General features: G+C 41.1%; 1 protein-coding gene across 2 annotated transcripts in view; it reads left to right on the plus strand.

The window, feature by feature from the left end:
- Positions 1-22,848, plus strand: part of KIAA2012 (KIAA2012 ortholog) — a 116,311-nt gene extending 93,463 nt beyond the window's left edge. For both annotated transcript variants that reach the window (XM_033429862.2, XM_033429870.2), the window contains 9 exons: positions 6,687-6,777; positions 9,567-9,732; positions 14,705-14,819; positions 16,322-16,386; positions 16,433-16,699; positions 18,813-18,985; positions 19,630-19,799; positions 20,617-20,836; positions 22,710-22,848. In XM_033429862.2, the coding sequence (XP_033285753.2) occupies positions 6,687-6,777; positions 9,567-9,732; positions 14,705-14,819; positions 16,322-16,386; positions 16,433-16,699; positions 18,813-18,985; positions 19,630-19,799; positions 20,617-20,836; positions 22,710-22,848 (1,406 nt within the window). The remainder of the gene's footprint in view (positions 1-6,686; positions 6,778-9,566; positions 9,733-14,704; positions 14,820-16,321; positions 16,387-16,432; positions 16,700-18,812; positions 18,986-19,629; positions 19,800-20,616; positions 20,837-22,709) is intronic.
- The last annotated feature ends 211 nt before the right edge of the window (positions 22,849-23,059 follow it).

Below are 23,059 nucleotides of genomic sequence, written 5' to 3' on the forward strand. Positions count from 1 at the left end.
GACCACTTCATGGAGGGCATTGTGTTCTTCCATCAGGAGATGTAACGTTTGCCGGTCTCTTCACGATGCCACCAGCTACAGATCCATTCATTCATTAAAGGTTATAAATTACTTGGGAAACTCCTACCAAAAATTTTTTTTTTTCTCTTCTACTATTTAGTTATCTAGTGGTACATATTATATAGGAAGGCAGAATAAATGTAATTTTAAAATATATATATATCAATAAATTTAAAAAGCAATAAATCAAAAAAAAAAGATGTGTTAGACGTTCATGAAGAAATTATAAAATCTTATTAAATTAACTAAAAGTAGGCCTGAATAAATATAACATTCTATATAGTGCTATGTATAATGTTCAAAGATTTGAAGGTGACAGTTCTCCCTAAATTAATCTATAAATTCAATGCAACTCTATTTTTTAAAATCCCCAGTAGGGTCTTTGGTGGAACGTGATAAGTTGATCGCAAAATGCATAAAGAAGTGTCAAAAATAGCCAATACAATTTTTTTTAAAGTGTGGGGTCCCCACCAATGAATGGGTCACCCTGGAGTAGTTAGTTAGTTAGTTGTTTATTTATTTATTTATTTTGGCTGTGCCGGGTCTTAGTTGCAGCATGTGGACTTCTCAGTTGTGGCATGCAAACTCCTAGTTTCAGCCTGCATGTGGGATCTAGTTCCTCGACCAGGGATAGAACCCAGGACCCCTGCATTGGGGGGGACCACCCACTGGACCACCAGGAAAGTCCTGCCAATAAAATTTTGAAGAAAAACAAAGAGGAAGAGTTTACCCAGCCACATATCAAAAATTACTTTAAGGCTATGATATTGACCTAGGGACAGACAGAAGGGAGAATACAGAAATAAATGCACCCATATACAGAAATGAAATGTGACAAAAGTGGTATTAGAAAACAGTGGGGGAGAGAATGAGCTATTATTCCGTAAATAATTTTCAGATAACTGGTTGTCCAATTTTTAAATCCTTACGTCACAAAATAACGGATGTATTCAGGATCTAAATGTGAAAAAGCAAAATTCTTAATATTTTAGAAGAAAATATACAAGAATATCTTTATGAACTTGAGAAAGGGAAAATTTTCTTACCCATGATTCAAAACACAAACCATAAAGAAAATTATTGACAAACCCAACTATATTAGAATTAAAGTTTTTGATATGTTAAACAGAGTTAAAAGACAAATACAGATTAAAACACAATATCTGTAGTGCATATACCCAACAAAGAATTAGTACCCCAAATGCATCAAAAACTGCTACAAATAGAGAAGGCAAAAGACAATCAACCCCAGGCTTCCCTGGTGGCACAGTGGTTGGGAGTCTGCCTGCCCATGCAGGGGACACGGGTTCGAGCCCTAGTCGGGGAAGATTTCACATGACACGAAGCAACTAAACCCATGTGCCACAACTACTGAGCCTGTGCTCAGGAGCCCACGAGCCACAACTACTGAGCCTGCGTGCCACAACTACTGAAGCCCACACACCTAAAGCCTGTGCTCCACAACAAGAGAAGCCACTGCAATGAGAAGCTCGTGCACCGCAATGAAGAGTAGCCCCCACTTGACGCAACTAGAGAAAGCCCACGTGCAGCAACGAAGACCCAACACAGCCAAAAATAAATAAATAAATTTTTTAAAAAAAGACAATCAACCCAAATGAAATATGGGTGAAAGATGTTAATAGATAATTAACAGAAGAGGAAACCTAAATAAATGACCATTTATCTTAGTCAAACTTGCTAATCAGGAAAATTCAAAGAAAAAGAGATATTTCATATATACCAGATTAGCAAAAAATTTTGTCTGTAAATATTCATTATTAATGAGGATATGGAGTTTTAGAAACTCAGAGCAATTTGGAAATACCCAATAAATTGAAGATGCATATACCCTGCAACCCAACAAGTCCATTCCCAGGTATATATACGTTAGAGAAACTCTTTCATGTGTGAACAGTGACTCACTCAAGAAGGTTCATTGCAGCATTGTTTGTAATCACAAAAAACTGGAAATAAAAAAGCCATCAATAGCAAAATGGATAAATAAATTGTGGTAAGTTTATACAACGGTATAATAAGGTACAAGAGCTTAAAATAAGTGAATGGAAACTGTATGTATTAACAGGGGTTAATCTCAAAAACAAGATTTTAAGCAAAATAAAGCAAGTTGCAAAAGTGACATAAATGATATTACTGGTACGAAGTTTTAATATGTAAAATCATATTATATGTTGTTTAGAAGTGCTTTATATGTGGTAAAGATAAAAAATATACATGAGGACAGTGTAGGAGAGAAAAAACTTTTATCTACTCTCTTAGAGGCCCTGCCTGGGCTGGAAAATTAAACTGACAAAGACAAACTAACAGGAGAAAAGCACACAAATGTATTTAATGTAAGCTTTATGTGATGCAGGAGGATTCATAAGGAAGTAGTTAAGCCTGAGCATCTTTATACTTGGTTTGATGAACAGTGGACAATGTGATAGTACAAAAGGTAAGTGCAAAGGGTAATTAACTGGGGGAAACAGAGCAAGGCCTGTTTGTTTGGGTTCCTCTCAGAGTCTCTCTGTCTTCAGGGATAAGGGCGCCCCTTTCCTCCAAGTAGAACCTACCTCTCACATGAGTAGCCGTCTCATAACCTACACTGCCCTTTCTCAAATTCCTTCAGCTTAAAATACTCAGTATGCCAAGGTGCCATGTTTGGGGGTAGCATATTCTGAACCCAGTCAACTGATAAATACCAAATTTAAGAGAATGGTTACCTCTAGGGAGAGAGTGAGGGAAATAGGATTATATGTGATACAATAAAGTCTTAGACTATATCTTAAATGTTTTCTTTAGTAAAAAAATGTGAATCAAATATGGCAAAATGTTAAGATTTCACAAAGGTAGGTGGTAAGTTCATGGGTAATCATTATACGGTCGTTTTTCTATACTCTGCCTTCCTAAAATATTTTACAGATTTTTTTAAGGCAGTTAAAAGTTGTAGGTTATTATTCAAAGTACTGACTTAGTTTATTCCAATACTTCCTAAATATAAGGTTATTTTACTAGAGAAACAAAACAAAACACCCTGCTATGATCCACGTCCCAGCGACAGGATTTCAATTCTAATCAAAGTGGTGAAATCACACCAATTGTAGAACCCCATCTTTTGGTCAATACAAACGCGCCCTCTGCTGGTCATATGGTGCCCTGTCCCCAAGTTCAAAATAGTGTGGAAGAGCAGTGAAACTCGTTCAATGAGACAGCTTTTACCAAGCCAGCCAAGTTAGGGAAAGAAACTCTCACAGAATTCCTCTCAATCACAAAAATACTTAAATCAGCTCCCACTCTCTATTACTATTACATATGATCCAAGACAAAATAAATTCCAGGGTACCACCGCAATCAACCTTTCCAGTTCCCTCAACCACCATGTACATTAACAATTCTGTCCCTACTACAAAGTCTGGAGGTTGATGTATGAGATAGTAGATGCCACCCTTAACATTTGGGAATGGCAGAAGAGAACCCACGTTCCTCTGAGTGGTGGTGCGGACACCACTGAACACTGAAAAATGGATAAACTAGTATTAAGGGAATAATGCTGGTGGGATGACAGGTAAATTTTTTCTTTTGAAATCTTTCTTTAAAGTTATAATACCTTTAAACAAAACTGAGGAAAAATCAATTAATTCATGCAAGAATCTACTGCTCAAAGAGAGAGGGAAGTGAGGATTGAATATTAAGAGTCTTCCTTTCAAAAAACATTTTTTAAAATTATTTCATTTTGCTTTGTTTTGCTTTGTGCTAATATCCATCTTCCCCACTAAAATTTAAGCTTCCTGAGACCAATGTGTGAATCCGTCCTACTCACCACTATATTCCCAGCACCTAACACAATGACCATCAGGTAGTAGGTATCTAATAAACATGTGATAAATAAAGGAATGAATGACCATTTCCTTGGAGTGTAAATTGGTACAAATTTTCTGGGGAGCAATTCAGCAGCAGACATTGTGCCTTTAAGACTGTACATTCTTCAGTAATCATAGATGTGGACAACGAGAAGTCCTTTAATAATCAGAAACATTCCTTTCAGGGATATGCTATGCAAAGTTCATTTTAGTTATAAAAAAATTCAAAACAACCTGAATTTTAAAAGTTACATGTTTGGTTAAGTCTATTATGGTATATCCATATGATGAAATGCTATGCTGTTATTAAAATCATTTTTAAGAATATTTAATGATATGGGAAATTCTAATAACATAAAAATAGATTAAAATTATATATACATTATTTTATCAACTCTATTAAAATATGAGTATATATTTATTATATATGCATGAAAGTATACACACCAAAGTATTTTACTGTAGTTGTATGTGAATAGAGGGATCATGAGTCAGGGGTTTTTTGTTTGTTTGTTTGGTTTTGGTTCTTGTTTTTAACAGGTGCCAGCACTGTTTTAGACACTTTATTTGTATTAATATATCTTTAAGTTTTTAAGCAGCTTTATCAAGAGATAATTGCCTTATAATAAATTACACCTATTTAAATTGTACAATTAGGTAAGTTTTCTTTAAGTGTTAAATATTACTTCTTCTATAAAGATTTTAATGCAATCAACTTCACTTTTCCTTAGATTTTAATTATGTATAATTATTTGGTAGAATATAAAATTATTCAGCCAACAATTTTCTTCTATTGAGACATTAAATATTGTTATGATTTGTAGGGGGAGGTTCTAGTTTTCTTGAGATTAATTGATATATAACGTTGTATTAGTTTAAGGTGTACAACATAATGACTTTATATTGCAAAATGGTTACCACAATAAGCTTAGTTAATGTCAATCAGCAATAGTTACAATTTTTTTTCTTGTGATGAGAACTCTTAAAATCTACTAGGTAAGTTCTGATACTGTATATGTCGACACCCATGAAACTATCACCACAATCAAGATAAAACATTTCAGGGGACTTGCCTGTTGGTCCAGTGTCTAAGAAACAGCGCTCCCAATGCAGGGGGCCCGGGTTCGATCCGTGGTCAGGCAACTAGATCCCACATGCCACAGCTAAGACTTCCATGCCGCAACTAAGAGTTCACATGCTGCAACTAAAGATCCTTCATACCATAACTAAAAGGTCCCACATGCCGCAACAAAGATTGAAGATCCCTCGTGCTGCAACTAAGACCTGGTGCAGCCAAATAAATAATTTTTTTTTAAATTTCATCTTTCCCAAACGTTTCCTCATGCCTCCCCCAACTCCAGTCTCTATCATTTCCAGACAAACACCGATCTGCTTTCTGTCACTATAGACTGGTTTGCAGTTTCTAGAATTTTATATAAATGGAAGCATACCATGTATACCGTTTCTTTGTCTAGTTGCTTTTACTCCCCATAATTCTTTTGAGATTCATCCATGTTGTTGAGTGTATCAACACTTCATTTCTACTTACTACTGAATAGTATTGCATTGTATGTACATACTAGCCTGTTTATCCATTCACCTGTGGATGGGCATTTCGGCTGTTTCAAGTTTTTGACTATTGCAAATAAAGCTGCTATGACCATTTGCATATAAGTCCTCTTATGGACATATGCTTTCATTCCTCTTGTGTAAAACACCTAGGAGAATAATGGTTGGATGCTATGGTACATCCAATATTTAATTTTTTAAGAAATTGTCAAGCTATTTTCCTAAGTGGTTGTACCATTTTACATTCTAACCAGCAGTGATTGAGAGTCCCAGTTCCCCTGCATCTGTGTTAACTCTTGATATACTCAGTCTTTTTAGTCATTCTAATAATTATATGTTGATTGGCAGGGAGGGTTCTTCTTTATGCTTGTGTTTTCCAAATTTTCTGCAATGAAATATATGTTTCATAATTTAAAATTGCTTACAGTATCTACAATAAAAAGTAGCCTAGTCTAATATGAAGTCAGTCTGGAGACTTCTCATTCTGAAAACTACCCAATATGGTCTTCAGAGCACCCAGCAATAGCTGTGTAGCCTACATAAGCCTTCCTCAGAATATAACTTTTTTTTTTTAATCAGTTTTCTTGTCAATGATATAACCACACTGGGGTTTTCAGAAAAAATTTAAACACATACACCTCTTTATCTAGCATGTTATTTCCTTTTTCTGTTTTCTCTTCCAGCTTTTACAGTTTTAATACACAATTCTATAGTTTACTATTTTTACTTGTCATTATATCATATTTTCCATATCATATTTTCCATGCTGATTTATCTTTTCAACCATAATTCTAAATGTCAAATTAATGCATCATAAATTTCCCATTGTTTGGCTGTTTCTAATTTTTTATTATTAATGATAATGTTGTAATAAATAACTTTGTACAAAAAGCTTGTTTCTTCTTTTAAATTATTTCCTTATGAAAATACACAGGAGTGAGATTCCTGATCAAAGACAAGAACGTTTTTCTAGGTCTTGATATGTACTGTCACATCGCTTTCCCAAAGGGGCTTACTGATTTTAATGTCACTTGCCACGTGTCAGCACTAGTTTCTGCAGCACTTGCCAGTTTCCTAGGTATAACATACCTTGTTGTGCTAATTTGCACGCCGTTGACTGCTCACCAGAGTAGACGTTTTCTCATGTGTGGGATCACTGTCTGCTGTCCTTTGCTAATTAAGGATGCTTTGTCTTCACAGACCCAGAGAGAAGGAGTATGACCCTTGACACTCTTAGTGCTTCCCTGGCTGAGCACACCCAGACCCCTGAGGCAGATACTGTCCAAAAGGCGTAAGTATTCAAAGTCATAATGACATGGACTTCTCTACTTTTGTTTTTCTTTCTTTTTAATTAACTTCATTTCCGTTTTTTCCTAAGAGGCATGAAGATTCTCAGCTAACCAGCCCCATGCTCTACCAGCCAGAATTAAATTATTGTCTAAGAAACAAAGATTCTTGGGGTGGATTATACTGTGATGTGTTTCCTACTTAAACATATTCTTCGGCTGGGTGGGTGAAGAGTGAAATGGAACTCTAACTACGTGGAAGCAGCTTTCTCCATTTTTCCACATATCTGAGCTCTGCAGACATGCCTCGAAAGCAGAGGTCTCTCAGCTCAACCTTGGTTTCTCCTCTCAGCATTCACTCAGCTCTGGGTAAAATCAATAATACCAATAATACTAATACAAATTGCTAACGTGTATTAAGTGATTCCTGTGTGCTCACCATGTGCTTACTATGAGCTCATCAGCCAGCAGCTCGGCCGGTCAGGCCCAGTCATTTCACCCAAGCCCCAGTTGGCAGTGGCAAGCTGGACCGATAGCCTCTGTGACCTCCCATGAGCCTTGGTGACTTTAGAACCTGCTCTCACCTGCCTCATGGTATAAGGATTCCCTCCTGGGTCAGAAAGGCTGGGTGCTCTCTAGGAACAAAAAAGGGAACGGGGCACTTTGGTATTGAGGCAGCTATCTGGAGAACTCCACGTTTTAACTTTTGTATCTCATCTTCTCCAAAATGGATTTAAACTGCTTACAATAACAACCCCCTATGCACCAAAAAAGAAAGATGAGATAATCAAAAAAAATTATTTCTAATCTGGAGGTAAAGAAAAAAGAACACCAACACTCCCCAAAAGTCATTATAGTCATTGTGACTAAAGTTCAGCCTTTCAGACTGAATGTGAAAGCAAAAAAAAAAAAAAAAGAAAAGGGGCTTCCCTGGTGGCGCAGTGGTTGAGAGTGAGCCATGGCCGCTGAGCCTGCACATCCAGAGCCTGTGCCCAGCGACGGGAGAGGCCACAACAGTGAGAGGCCCGTGTACCGAAAAAAAAAAAAAGGAGGGGAGCAACATGATCAGGTTTTGTGGTTATCATTTGCAGCATGCCGGTTCCTCAGGGGAAATAAAGGTTTTCCTAGCACTAAATTCTAAAGTATTCTTCTATAGGTTTTATAGAGTGACATTGAATGATTTAAAGACTCATATATTTACAGGAAATTCCATTTACCTCATTTGATAAATATTTCTCAAGTTTCTATAGTAAGACCCTGTGCTAGCCCAACTCAGTAAATATAATACTGATTTAGCTAAAAAATAAAATATCCAAGACCAGGCCTGGCACACAGTAGCTGCTGCTTCAGCTGTTACTCAATCCATATGGCTCTTTCTTAGTGACCTTTTTACCCAGAGAACATAAGTCAATTATCCTCCAGACACATGGTCAGTGACAGCAGTTCTACAAGGGATCACACTAACACAGTACATGACATTTTGGTATCTGAATTTGATCAAGAATAGAATTCAGAGGGCATAAAGAAATGGATATATAGGCGCATGTTTCTGTGACAACCTTTCTTAAAGGTCACTTTTTTTTCAGCTAAGCCTTCGATAGAAGAAATTTCAGTTAGGTAATCCTATTTCATTTTGTTAAAGTCATAAATATGCAACCCCTGAGAGGCAAACTATTCCTTCCTTGGGGGTGTGGAGACAAGGGAACCCTCTTGCACTGTTGGTAGGAATGTAAACTGATACAGCCACTATGGAGAACAGTATGGAGGTTCCTTAAAAAACTAAAAATAGAATTACCATATGACCCAGCAATCCCACTATTGGGCATATACCCAGAGAAAACCATAATTCAAAAATACACATGTACCCCAGTATTCATTGCAGCACTATTTACAATAGCTAGGTCATGGAAGCAACCTAAATGCCCATCAACAGACAAATGGATAAAGAAGAAGTGGTACATATTTACAATGGAAAATTACTCAGCCATAAAAAGGAACGAAATTGGGTCATTTGTAGAGATGGGGATGGACCTAGAGACTGTCATACAGAGTGAAGTAAGTCAGAAAGAGAAAAACAAATATTGTATATTAACGTATATATGTGGAATCTAGAAAAATGGTACAGATGAACCAGTTTGCAAGGCAGAAGTAGAGACACAGATGTAGGGAACAAATGTATGGCCACCAAGGGGGGAAAGCGGGGGGTGGTGGTGGTGGGATGAACTGGGAGATTGGTATTGACATGTATACACTAATACGTATAAAATAGATAACTAATAAGAACCTGCTGTATAAAAAATTAATTTAATTTAATTAAAAAAAAACACAACTATTTCTCCTTCTCCCTAAGGTTTAGAACTTAGCCTGAGAGAACCCCAAAAGTGAAGACTAACTTTCTAATTTCCTTTATTCAGGGACGTGTTGAGAAAAAGAGGGCTGACCAAGTGTGTAAAATGCCCACCACAGTGAAGTTCCTGGCAGAAAACAGATGCTCAATTAATGTTTGTTCATTTTCCCTCTTCTGTGTCCACAAGTTTTTCTTTTTTCTTTTTCTTTTTATGTGAAGTATAGTTGATTTACAATATTGTGTTTCAGGTGTACTGCCACGTGATTCAGTTATACAATACGTATCTTTTTTTTTTCCAGTTCTTTTCCATTATAGGCTATTACAAGATACTGAATATAGTTCCCTGTGCTATACAGCAAATCCTTCTTGTTTATCTGTTTTACATATAGTGGTGTATACATCAGAGTTCTTCTTTAGCTTGGTCCTGTTGTTTTGCTTTTTTCAAAGGGGCAGAGATTATAATGTGCACCATCAACACAGAGGACTCCCAGGACATGGGCCTGACTCCCCAGAGGGGCTGGATCCTATAGATACATCTCTTCTTCCAAGAGGAAAAGAAGGGAAGACTGAACCAAGACTGTTCAACCAGCAGACACCAACCAACATCAGTCATGTGAGTGTAAACACTTAGGTAGGAGCTTGGTCCAGAACCCTACCTGGAAGGTGCTCCCATCAGGGCTGCCATGTACAGTTGTATAGATTGCTTACTATACAAGGGCACCTGCAAAGGGAAAAAGTGGGAGCTGAAATCCACTCTGTGGTCCACTCACCATGCCCTGCACCCCAGTATTGGGTTGCATTCTTCTGAAGGATGGGGTACCCATTTCTAATTTCTACTAAGGTACTAAAAGGAAACTCAGTTTTCCTATACTCACATCACTTCTGACACCACATGTATGAAGGATTTTCCCACATCAACCAATTCTCCAGCTCTCTAGACGCCAACCGGGTGTCCTACAATTCAACTCTGACACCAGCTACCCAGAGTTAGCACAGACCCCACAGGTTAAGGGCTCAGTCCCACATGCCTGCTCCACTTAAGACACCAATCACAAGTCCCAGGTTGTCACCTGTACTTCTGACCAACAATCTATAGAATAAGGGGTTCCTAAAACCCATCCTCATGTTCAATAATTTGCTAGAACAGCTCACAAAACTCAGGAAACATTCATTTACTAGTTTAGATTTATTACGAAGGATATTTTAAAGGATACATATGAACAGCCAGATGAAGAGATACACAGGGCAAGGCCCAGAAGGGTCCCAAGCACAGGAGTTCCTGTCCCCATGGAGTTGGGGGGGTGCCACCCTCCTACTACATAGATGTGTTCACCAACCCTGAAGCAATCTGAACTCCTTGGTTAGGGCTTTTATGGAGGCTTCATTACATAAGCATGATTGATTAAATCACTGGCAAATGGTGATTAATGCAACTTCTAGCCCTTCTCCCCTCCTCTGAGGTGGCAGGAAGGGCAGGGGGCTGAAAGGTCCAACCTTCTAATCCCGTGGTTGGTTCCCCCTCCTTAGGGGCTTTCCAAAATAACTCCACTAACGTAAGCTCGGGTGTGGCTGAAAGGGGCTTGTTAATGAATAACAAAAGACACTCCTTTCCTGTTTATGCTCCAGAAATTAGAGGCATACCTCTCATTTTATTATGTTTCATTTTATTGCACTTCACAGATAAATGTGTTTTTACAAATTGAAGGTCTGTGGCAGCCTGCTTCAAGCAAGTCTATCAGCACCACTTTTCCAACAGCATTGGCTCACTTTGTGCCTCTGTGTCACATTTGGGTAATTCTCACAACATTTCAAGTTTTTCCATTATTATTATATTTGTTATGGTGATCTGTGATCAGTGATCTTTGATGTTACCATTTTAATTGTTTTGGAGCACCATGAGCCATGCCCATATGAGATGGTGAACCTAATCAATAAATACGTGTTCTGACTGCTCCACGGATCAGCCATTCCCTCTCTTCCTTTCCTCAAGCCTCCCTATTCCCTGAGACACAACAATATTGAAATCAGTCCAGTTAGTAATCCTACAATGGCCTCGAAGTGTTCAAGTAAAAGGAAATGTTTCACGTCTCTCACTTTAAATCAGAAACTAGAAATGATTAAGCTTAGTGAGGAAGGCATGTGGAAAGCTGAGAGAGACCGAAAAGCTACGCCTTTTGCACCAAACCGTTAGCCAGGTTGTGAATGCAAAGGAAAGGTTTTTGAAGGAAGTTAAAACTGCTACTCCAGCGATCACATGAATGGTAAGAAAACAAAACAGCCTTATTGCTGATATGGAGAAAGTTGGAGTAGTGTTGATGTAAGATCAAACCAGCCACAACATTCCCTTAAGCCAAAACCTAATCCAGAGCAAGGTCCTAACTCTCTTCAATTCTGTGAAGGCTGAGAGAGGTGAGGAAGCTGCAGAAGAATTTGAAGCGAGCAAAGGTTAGTTCTTGAGGTTTAAGGCATGAAGCCGTCTCCATAACAAAAGCGCAAGGTGAAGCAGCAGGTGCTGAGGCAGAAGCCTGCAGCAAGTTATCCAGGAGATCTAGCTACGATAATTAACCAAGGTGGCCACACTAAACCACAGATTTTCAATGTAGATGAAACAGCCTTATGCTGAAAGAAGATGCCATCTAGGACTTTCAGAGCTAGAGAGAAGTCGGTGCCTGGCTTCAAAGCTTCAAAGGACAGGCTGAATGTCAGGGGCTAATGCAGCTGGTGACTTGAAGTTGAGGTCAATGCTCATTTACCATTCCAAAAATCCTAGGGCCCTTAAGAATGATGCTAAATCTATTCTGCCTGTGCTCTGTATATGGAACAACAAAGCCTGGATGACAGCATATCTGTTAGCAACACGGTTTACTGAGTATTTTAAGCCCACTGTTGAGATCTACTGCTCAGAAAAGAAGATTCCTTTCAAAATACTACCGCTCATTGACAATGCACCTGGTCACCCAAGAGCTCTGATGGAGATATACAAAATGTTGTTTTCATGTCTGCTAACACAACATTCTGCAGCCCACATGTCAAGGAGTCATTTCAACTGTCAAGTGTTATTTTTTTAAGAAATACATCTCGTAAGACTCTAGCTGCCATACCTAGTGATTCCTCTGATGGATCTGGGCAAAATCGAGAACCATCTGGAAAGGATTCACCATTCTAGATGCCATTAAGAACATTTGTGGGGAATTCTCTGATGGTCCAGTGGTTAGGACTCAGTGCTTTCACTGCTGTAGTCCGGGTTCAATCCCCGGTTGGGGAACTAAGATCCTGCAAGCTGCAAGGCACAGCCAAAAAACAAAGGAACATTTGTGAGTCATGGAAAGAAGTCAAAACATCAATATTAACAGGAGCTTGGAAGAAGCTGATTGCAACCCTCATAGGTGACTTTAAGGGGTTCAAGACTTCAGTGGAGGAAGTAACTGTAGATGTGGTCAAAATAGCAAGAGAACTAGAGGAGCAAAATAACTGGTTTCTTGAGTTGAAATCTACTCCTGGTGAAGATGCTGTGAAGATTGTTGAAATGACAAAGGATTTAGAATATTACATAAACTTAGTTGATAAAGCAGCAGCAGGGTTTGAGAGGATTGACTCCAATTTTGAAAGTTCTACTGTGGGTAAAATGCTACCAAACAGCATTGCATGCTACAGAGAAATCGTTCACGAAAGGAAATGTCAATCAATGCGGCAAACATCATTGTTGTCTTATTTTAAGAAATTTCTACAGCCACTGCAACCTTCAGCAACCAACATCGTGATCAGTCGGCGGCCATCAAGACAAGACCCTCCACCGTGAAAAGATTATGACCCATTGAAGGCTCAGATGATTTTTTTAACAGTAAAGTATTTTTTAATTCAGGTATGTACATTGTTTTTTTAGACGTAACACTATTGCACACTTAATAGACTACATAAGTAAACAAAACTTTCATAGGCCCTGGGAAACAAAAATATTCATGTGACTTGCTATATTCCAGTATTCACATTATTGGAGTTGTCTGCAACCAAACCTACAATATCTCTGAGGTATGCCTGTACAAGAATTTTAGGAGTTCTGTGTCAGAGGCTAGCGACGAAGACCAAATATATATTTCTTATTATGTCACAACGTCACAAGTACCGAGTGGGTAGTTGTGGCCATCCTCTCTTAGGAAGAAACTCTATATTGTTTCAGCCCATGGGGAAAGGTGAAGACTGACATGGCTGTGGTCATATGCTTGAAGTTTCCCAAAAGTTAGGAAATGATGCAGCAGTGAATAGAGCTGGCTTTGATTTGATTTAAACTAGTTAACCATTAATTGTGGCAACAGCAATCTATCAAAGGTGAAAAATGCTTCACTTTGGTCCAGCTCTGTAGATGATGGTTTAGCATCAGAAAAGGGAGCAGGGAATTCCCTGGTGGTCCAGTGGTTAAGACTCGGGCTTTCACTGCCATGGATCCGGGTTCAATCCCTGGTCAGGGAACTAAAATCCCACAAGCTGTGCGGTGCAGCCAAAAAAGGATAAAGAAAACAAAAAAGGGGGCAGATCATAAAGTATATTCTATTTCCCTTTCTTTTTATGAAATTATAACTGAAATTATATCAAAGGCTGAACCTTAGGATCTCCCTACAAGCTCCACATTCTCTAAATATCACTCTTGGGACTTCCCTGGTGGCACAGTGGTTAAGAATCCGCCTGCCAATGCAGGGGACACGGGTTCAAGCACTGGTCTAGGAAGATCCCACATGTTGTGGAGAAACTAAGCCCATGTGCCACAACTACTGAGCCTGCACGCCTAGAGCCCGTGCTGCACAACAAGAGAAACCACCACAATGAGAAGCCCATTCCCACTCGCCGCAACTAGAGAAAGCCCACATGCAGCAAAGAAGACCCAACACAGACAAAAATAAATACATAATAAATAAATAAATAAAATTTAAAATAAATAAATATCACTCTTCTTCTTCATATGGAACCCATATGAATTCCATTCTAAGCCATTCTGTCTTGTTCAACATAATCTCCATTTTCTTTTGTTTCTGTTTGTTTGTTTTATAAATTTATTTATTTATTTTTGGCTGCTTTGGGTCTTCATTGCTGCACGTGGACTTTTCTCTAGTTGTGGCAAGCGGGGGCTACTCTTTGTTGCAGTACGTGGGCTTCTCATTGCGGTGCCTTCTCTTGTTGTGGAGCACAGGCTCTAGGCACATGGGCTTCAGTAGTTGTGGCACATGGGCTCAGTAGTTGTGGTTTGCGGGCTCTAGAGTGCAGGTTCAGTAGTTGTGGCGCATGGGCTTAGTTGCTCCATGGCATGTGGGATCTTCCCAGACTGAGGATCGAACCCATGTCCCCTGCATTGGCAGGCGGATTCTTAACCACTGCGCCACCAGGGAAGTCCTGTTTGTTTTTTGTCCATGCCACAGGGCCTGAAGGATCTTAGTTCCCTGACCAGGGATTGAACCCAGGCCCCGGCAGTGAAAACGCCAAGCCCTAACCACTAGACTGCCAGGGAATTCCCAACATAATCTCCCTTTGATGGGTTTTTTTTTCTTTGCTTTCTACATATATCATGTTCCCTTTCCTTAATTTTTCACCTTTAGGAGATGGAGTTGATTGACAAAGCCAAGAGAAAGAGAAGAACCAAGACAGATAAGTCCAAGGCACCCAAGAGGGAGAGAGAAGGAAAGCTCCGTGGGGAAGCAGAGGCTGCTGTTGGTAAGGGACCATCCAGGAGAACACACCTAATGGTAGCCAGGAGGTGCCATGGAGAATCAGCATGGATCCTAACACAAACGATCTGTGTTGAGTCTCCTTGACTACCACAGCTGAGATGGTGTTGCAGCCTTACTTCATATCAGTATCTTGGGAGATAAGGATAGAGGAAACCAGGGGACTCTAGAGATCTATAATCACCAAGAGAGAAAATTACAATAATAACACTAACACCTATTAAATGAATACCCACTGAATTAGGAGCTCTGCATTTATGACGTCATGAAATCCCCACCACAGCTCCATAAAGTAAGCGCTATTATTATATCACGTGGAGAGGCTGGGTGACTTGCGTAACATCAAACAGATCAAACGGTAAAGTGGTGGACCCAGGGTCTGGACCTGTCATTTGATTCCAAACTCATAACTCTCAAACACTGCCTCTGTGAATAATAAATTGTCATAATCTGAGAATTGGTCCGTGAGAGCATTTGGGAAGGGGAAGGTTGCAACATGCTCTGAATGGTTACTCCAGCTGTCATTTTTCTTCTTGGTTCCTTGTGTTGCACCTCACAAGGAATTCAGGTTCCTATGCTTCTGGGGACTTTCTTTTCTTTGTTTCTTTTTAATTAATTTTTATTGGAGTAGAGTTGATTTACAATGTTGTGTTCTAAGGACCTTCTTTAACCTAAAACCTACACTCATTCTTTCCCGGCCATATGAAGACCCTCGAAATAAATCAAAGGCTGTCAAAAAGGATGACATTGGATAGTTACCTGGATCAGATCTTTTCTTTTTTTTTAAATCGAAGTGTAGTTGATTTACAATGCTGTGCCAATATCTGCTGTACAGCAAAGTGACTCAGTTCTGCACATACATTCTTTTTTTATATTCTTTTCCATTATGGTTTATCCCAGGACATTGAATATAGTTCCCTATGCTCTACAGTAGGACCTTGTTGTTCATCCAGATCTAGTTTTGAGGTTTGCTTTTTAAAGTCTTGCTGAATTTACATCATTGTCGCCCGTAACTTAGGTAGCATTGGCAGGACTGGGGAAGGAAATACTTGTGGCCCCAGAGGAGAATTGAGGAAAAGGCCTTAAGAGTATAGAAGGTTTAAACTTTACCAGGTTACAAAGCTGCAACCTCAAGCTAGACTCCTGAGGCATGACTTTCCAGCTGCACCTATAGGTCTTCCCTCCAGAGAGTCTTACCCCCACCATAGGTCAGGGTGTATCAGAAGTTCTTTAGTAGCAAGACTGCTGAATTACAGTTGATTCAAGTAGGATAAGGCAGTTTCTCAAAGGGTAGTCTATGGACTACCCTTCTCAAAACGCTTGGAGTGGTTGTTAAAATGCAGATTCCTACAGAATCAGACTCTGGGGTGTGGCTCAGGAACCTGCACCCAGGTGATTCCATTGCACACGGAAGTTTTAAAGTTACTGAAAAGGACGCAGAGATCACATTTATTAGCTATGTCTCTATCCTGCATTGTTCTCTCCCAGGAAAGTCAAAGGAATCAAAGGCTGAAAAGAAATCAGAGCTAATTCCCAAAGAAAAAAAACCTGGAGTCAAAAAGAAATTAGAGCTAATTCCCAAAGAAAAAAAACCTGGAGTCAAAAGGAAAAAGACACAGAAGGAATCTGGAAATAGTAGCAGAGCTGAGTGGGCCTGATGTCATTAACTTTAAGAAAACTAAAGACACCTCAGATGGAAGTTTCTTTCCTTCAGGCTCTGTTGTAGAGGACCCTTGGCTTTCTTCCAAATTTGATGCCCCTGAGAGCCAAGTTTCTATAGATGGAAGGTCATCGCCCACCCAGACTGCAACTGTCCCTGGAAACATGGAATCTGAAGAAGAGGGAAGCCATAAGGACCCTTCCAAGGTAGGGTCCAATATTCTCACCTTGGCCAGAGGGATTTCAGTCCTCACTGGTGCAACTACAGAGGTGGGAAAAACTGCCCTGAATTACATTGCAGTTACTGAAACAGCTCTACTACATAGTGGCTTTATTTGTTCTACTTTGGTACCTTCTGACCCTTTAAGAAGCCAGATCTGATCAAAGACACAGGGTGGCAAAGCCCCTCTGAAATGATGTATTCTGTGAGGCTCTCAAACTACTAGGGCAGGTACCCACCCTTAAAGAGCAGAAAGTTGGCACAGCACCCATTTGTGAGAGGTACAGGCCTCACAGTTACAAGGAAAGGTGAATTCAGGCCTCAGAGCCAAGCACATATTCTTTTTTTTTTTTTTTTTTTTTTTTTGCTGTACGCGGGCCTCTCACTGTTGTGGCCTCTCCCGCTGCGGAGCACAGGCTCTGGACGCGCAGGCTCAGCGGCCATAGCTCACGGACGCAGCCGCTCCGCGGCATGTGGGATCTTCCCGGACCGGGGCACGAACCCATGTCCCCTGCATCCACAGGTGGACTCTCAACCACTGCGCCACCAGGGAAGCCCCAAGCACATATTCTTGACTTGGCCTGGAGTTCAGGTATTGCTTGCCTCTCAAAAGCTGCAGAAATTCCTCCATTCCTAATCTGCTTTTCTGCGGCACACCTCTGGGCCATGGGTAACTTATACACACACATCTATCTCCCTTTTCTTTAAACACTGCAAACGTACCCACAGCTAAACCACTATGGTTAAACTCGCATAAGTTACATGCAAACATGGTACAACTCTGCTGAATTTCATTTAATCTTTACAGCCACACCTGTGACCCAGGTATGATTCGTCCCATTTTACAGACCTAGAAGCTGAGGCTTAAAAGAGTTGGATGTTTGTTGCCAGAAGTTACACAACCATCAAGTGGTAGAGCCAAGACTTAGATCTTTCGACTCCAAAATCAGAGCTCTTGTCACTATTTTCAATTATTGCGTATTTATTTATTTTACAGCCTGTGGTCTTCCAAAAAGGATTTCAGAAAGATTTTTCCTTACTAGTTCTCAATCTTCCCAGCTGCCTAGACTATAGGATTCTGCTTTATACACCAGATGAAAATTTTAAGCTGTGGGCAGAACTTTTCTGAGCCTGCTATAGACTCAGAATTTCTAGATTTATTGTCAATCCACAGTACCATGCTGCCTCAGTAAAGGCTAAAAAGCAAGGAAGTATCCACCCCAAGTTGGATACACAGAGTGCCCATGGAAGAGCTGCCATTCAAGGTTCCCCTCATGAGGATATTTCTGACTGAGGAGGAGGCATCAGGAAGAAAAAGAAAGCTAAGATGCTCTTCACAGAAACTAAGAGAACGTTTCATTGAAAAAGGGGATTTGCATAGGATTGAATATGAGTTTGACACATCTACACCTAAGTCTGCCCCTAAAACAGCCTTTATCTAGAACCTGTGGTTCTGAGCCCTGGCTTCACGTTAGAATCACTGGAATATGTTTTTTAAACCACCAAGAAAAAAGTATATTAAAAAAAAAAAAAAAAGGAGTTCCCTGGCAGTCCAGTGGTTAGGACTCCAAGCTTCTACTGCCGGGTCTGGGTTCGATCCCTGGTGGGTGAACTAAGATCCCACAAGCCCTGTGGCGTGGCCAAAACAATTAAATTAAATTTTTGAAAACCCACCAAGGCCTCCCACCTAGGTATTCTCATTTAATTGGTCTGGGTGGGGCTTTTGGCCTCAAGTACTTTTTAAAAGCTCCTTGGGTGATTATAACGTGCATCTAGACAAACGATGTACCAGACATTATGTTGTCTCTTTCACTATTTCAGTTAATTCTGGTAACAGCCAGCTAAACGGAAGACAATATCCGAGAAATTAAGTTATCCCCAAATTCTGAAGCAAGTAAGAGAGAGACTTAGATCCAGGTCGATCAGATCCCAGAGCCCAGGCCAGTGGTGGCAGAGTTTATACAGCTGTGGTCAGAGTGTGGAAACCACCTAATCTCTAATTAGAGGCAACATCCCGTGGGTGGAGGACGGCTCGCTGCCGATACAAGGTCCCTGTGATTAGCGTACGTCCCTTGCACTAAGAACACTCTGGTTCCTTAGGCCCTCCTCGCTAAGAGGGAGCCAGAGAAAGCTTCCTGGGCCAGGCTGCGAGCAGAGAGGGCCGAGATGAGATGGCTGGAGATGGAGAGGAAGAGAAGGCAGCAGGAGCAGCTGGAGCGGGCAGAGAAGATGAAGGAGGAGCTGGAGCCGCGGAACCGCGCGCAGGAGATCCGGTGGGTAGGGCAGCCACGGCGGCCACGGCGGCCACGGCCACGATAGGAAGCAGAAGATAAGGCAAGGGTTGACTTCCACTAGGGGTAAAGCTGGTTCTGAGGCTCATGCCCTGAAGTAAAACAGCACGTCTCGTTTTTCACTATCCTGGTTATCCCAGGGACAATCTGGACCAAAGATAAGATGTGGTGTCTTAAACCATTAGGGTTACTCCAGACAGATGTTCACAGGATCTTCCCAGGAGGGCTTTGAGATCCAGTCCAGCAAACATTTGTTGCGCCTCTTGCCACATGTGTCTGCATTGTGTTAGGCTCTTCCATAGGCCTCTGGGCTTATTTAATCTTCACAACAACACTGTGAGACAGGAATTTCAAAATCCATTTGATAAGAATGGAAAATGAGGCTCTGGGAACTTAGGCTCCCGCGCCAGAGCACAGAGCTGTGTTGAAACTTCCAGGCTTCTAGTTCCAGGCCTGTTGTGTTCTTGCTTCTGCTCTTCAGTTAGGCTTCCCTTAGAAAACGAGTCTCCTCTGAATGGGACGCTCCGTGTGGCCTGCAGCCTGCAAAGCCTCCATCAGAGACACGGCGTGTCCTAAAAGGACAGTGTTTTCTGCCATTTCCCTGACCAATTTGTGGGTTTTCTCAGCTTTAGGAAACAGACACTCGAGGAAGAACAGCAGAGGCAGGAGAAGGAGGAGAAAGAGCAGTGGCTCCAGTTGCAAATGGTCCAAGAGAGAGCTCGGCAGCAACAGGAGTTCTGGAGGAAGCTGCAGGAACTGCAGAGAAAGAAGCAGCGGGAGGAAGCCAAGAAGGCTGGTGAGGGGGACTCAGCTCTCTGCAACGCCCATCTATCTGAGACAGAAGTATATTTATCCCACTGTGGGTGTTCATTTGACTCTCCCCAGAGTTATTCCTATCCTAGGTCTCAGTGTGAAGCACTCTAAATGGATAAGCTGATTTTTTTCAAAGTGATTTAATATGTGTGACTCTAGTGAGTTATTAGATCAAAACAAGAAAGACTCACTTGTGGAAATGACTTTTGGGTCCCACTCCCAATTCAGTAATCTCCTGAAGTGGGACCCTGCCCCTCTCATTGCCCTTCCAGCATTGCTCAGAAGCTGCCTAAATTGGAGACATAGCCCTGGCTCCTTGCGTCCTTCCCTAGCAGATGGAAACAGTCAAACATCTGGATAGCTTCAGGGCAGCCTTTCAGGTGATGTGTGGAATCTCTACAGCCTCACGTTTGAGGAATAGGAAAGCACTTTAACAGATGACACTGTAGACTGGTCAGTCCAGCTGAGTAAGCACCAAGTTTCTCCAGACCCTGCTGTGACACCTGTCCCCAACCCATCTGCATACCACCCATGAACGTACCAGGCTCTGGAAACTTCTTCCCCAAGGTTTTGTATTCATTGCACACAGTGCACTGCACATAGTAGGTGCTTGATAAAGGGCTCTTAAGTTAGTTAACCCAAGGTAATCCCCACAGAGGATCTGGCAACCTGCTGTCAGGTAAGCTACAGAATATCTCATTGGGAGTCCCTGGGAATCACAGACTTGAGAGTCAGATCAGAGAGTTGTTTTCCCCAATAATGAGACCCCTGCTGAGCCTACCTGCCTTTCTGTTCTGCAGAGGCAGAGAAGCAAAGGCAGAAGGAATTGGAAATGCAGTTAGCAGAAGAACAAAAGCGCCTGATGGAAATGGCTGAAGAAGAACGGCTGGAGTATCAGCAGTGGAAACAGGAAGCAGAAGAGAAGGCTCGGCTGGAAGCAGAGGACAGACGGCGAAAGGAAGAGGAAGCAGCAAGGCTGGCTCTGGAGGAAGCCATGAAACAAGTCCAGGAACAAGCCAGGTATTTGCTATTTGGGCAACAGTTGCAGTAGTGGGATTGTTCAAAGGCTTGACTGCCTGCTACTAGTACTAGCTTTGCACTGCCTTTGGGCACGTGAAGCTTTCCCACTCCCCATAGCATGGTTTGGAAGAACTAAAAAATAGAGATTCTCCTGCTGCAAAGGTCACAGAATTTCTTGGTGGCTTAAAGAACTCATATGGAAGCTAGAAGGGAGTTTACAGATCATCTATCTCAGCCCTCTGGTTCACAGATGAGAAAACCAAGTCCCAGAGAGAAGGATCTTGATTAGGGCTAACAGTGACTTAGGGGCAGTACCAGGACGAGATCTAAGACTCCCTGGTCCTGAACCAGTACCTTTCTCAGTAAGTATTTATTGGGTAGCTATTATGTGCCAAACACTATTCTGGACACTGGGAATTCAGGAGTAAACAAGACAGATGTCTCTTCTCCCACGGCATTTACATTCTAGGGGTGGGGGTGGGGAGACAGACTCTAAACAAAGATTTTTTAAGCTGGCAATAAATGCTATTCAGAAATTCTTTAAAGATGTGATAGGATTGCAGGAGGTTTGGTTCAGACGGATCGGCCAGGGTAACACCTTAGAAGAGGTGATACATAAGGTGAAACCTGAATGACAACGAGTTAGCCACATAAACATCTGGAAGAAAAATATTCCAGTAGGTAAACAGCAAGTGCAAAAGTTCAAAGAAAGGAATGAGGCTGGCATGGTGGAAGAATAAAAGAAAGCAAGCATGGCTGGAATGAAGTGAACAAGGCACAAAGAATATTCCAGATGAAGTCAGAGAGGTAGGCCTTGTTAGGAGAAATAGCCCAGAATCAGCCATCAGGGGCCAACAGCATTTCCCCCTTTGTTCTCTTGCAATAGTTATGATCACTGCATCTTTCTGCTAATAGAATCTCTTGAGTAAAGTGGTTTCAATTGACTCTTTAAAAACCAGGTCCTCCGTAGTGGCTATATCATAAATTTCCCCTCTTAGTAAAGGCAAGAGTCATCCCCCTTTAGAACCATTAAAAGTGAAGGGTAAAGAAGCCCAACACAGAAAACCACAATTCCAATCTTAACTGTAAACAATTTACCCCTTGAAAGTAATTTTCTAAAACTTAAGCTTAATCTGAGCTAATAAATACTCTTTAGGGGACCAGAAAAAGAAGGAAGCCAGAACAACTCTATTTCAAGGTTTTCCACCTAACCTTGAGTTGTTCCTCTCCTGAAACATTCCTCAGCTGTTACGCGAATTACAAAACAGATTAAGGAAGTCTTGATTCCATTTCAAAATTATGTGTACCATGTATCATAGCAGTAGGGTTGGGTTCATAACTACTGAAACCAACAGCAAGCTACTGGAGTTGCAGCTTTCCACAAAAAGAAAACTGGCAAGTAGTACGAGGGCAAGTTGAGCAATTTTGCAACACTAATCCAAATAGGTGAAAGCAAAAAACCAAGTAATTGAAGGGGTACCTGAGGGGTGTGAAAGAGCCTCATTCCAGCAAGGGTTAGGAGAACTTGATGCCAAATAGCTTGATCTCGTCTTCACTTGTGTGACATTGGCCCAGGTACACTTAACTTCTCTGGCCTGTTTCTTCATCTCCAAAACAAGGAAGTCCCTTCCAGCAATACAAATTTAAGAACTGTTACACCTTTCCTTTTACTTTCCTAGTAGGAGGATCATGATACTCTAAACCTCATATGTAAAGTCACTAAATGAACAGAGTATGATCTTCCACTAAAATGCAAGATCAGTAGCCCCAAGTCTGATGATGACTGAAATCCAAAATTCTTCCACGAGCTTACAAGGACAATTTCTAGGATGCTTAATCAGTATTGTGATTGTGGGTGGGGTTGTTTCCTCAGGCAAAAAGCTGCTTTGAAGAAACATCTTCATTTCCACCAAGAACTCTGTAAGGAAGCCAATGGCCTACAGTGGACACAGAACATTTCCAGACCATGGGTCTACTCTTACTTCCAGTTCCTACAAATACCAAGACCTTAAGACTAGAAGAAAACTAAAAAGTTAGGAGGTGGTGACAGAAGATGAGTAACTTGCTTCTGTAATGAAGTTCCCTCCTGAGCTCAGTTAGCTCCGTTTCATCTGGTTCACCTCACCTCACCCCACCCTTCACTTCACTCTAGGCCCTCCCTCCCCACCACCCAAACCTTACTCAACCCAGTCAAACTTGTCACACACCTAAATCCTTTATGTT

This window comes from Orcinus orca, chromosome 7 (genome assembly GCF_937001465.1).
Source record: "Orcinus orca chromosome 7, mOrcOrc1.1, whole genome shotgun sequence".
NCBI classification, from domain to species: Eukaryota; Metazoa; Chordata; class Mammalia; order Artiodactyla; family Delphinidae; genus Orcinus; species Orcinus orca.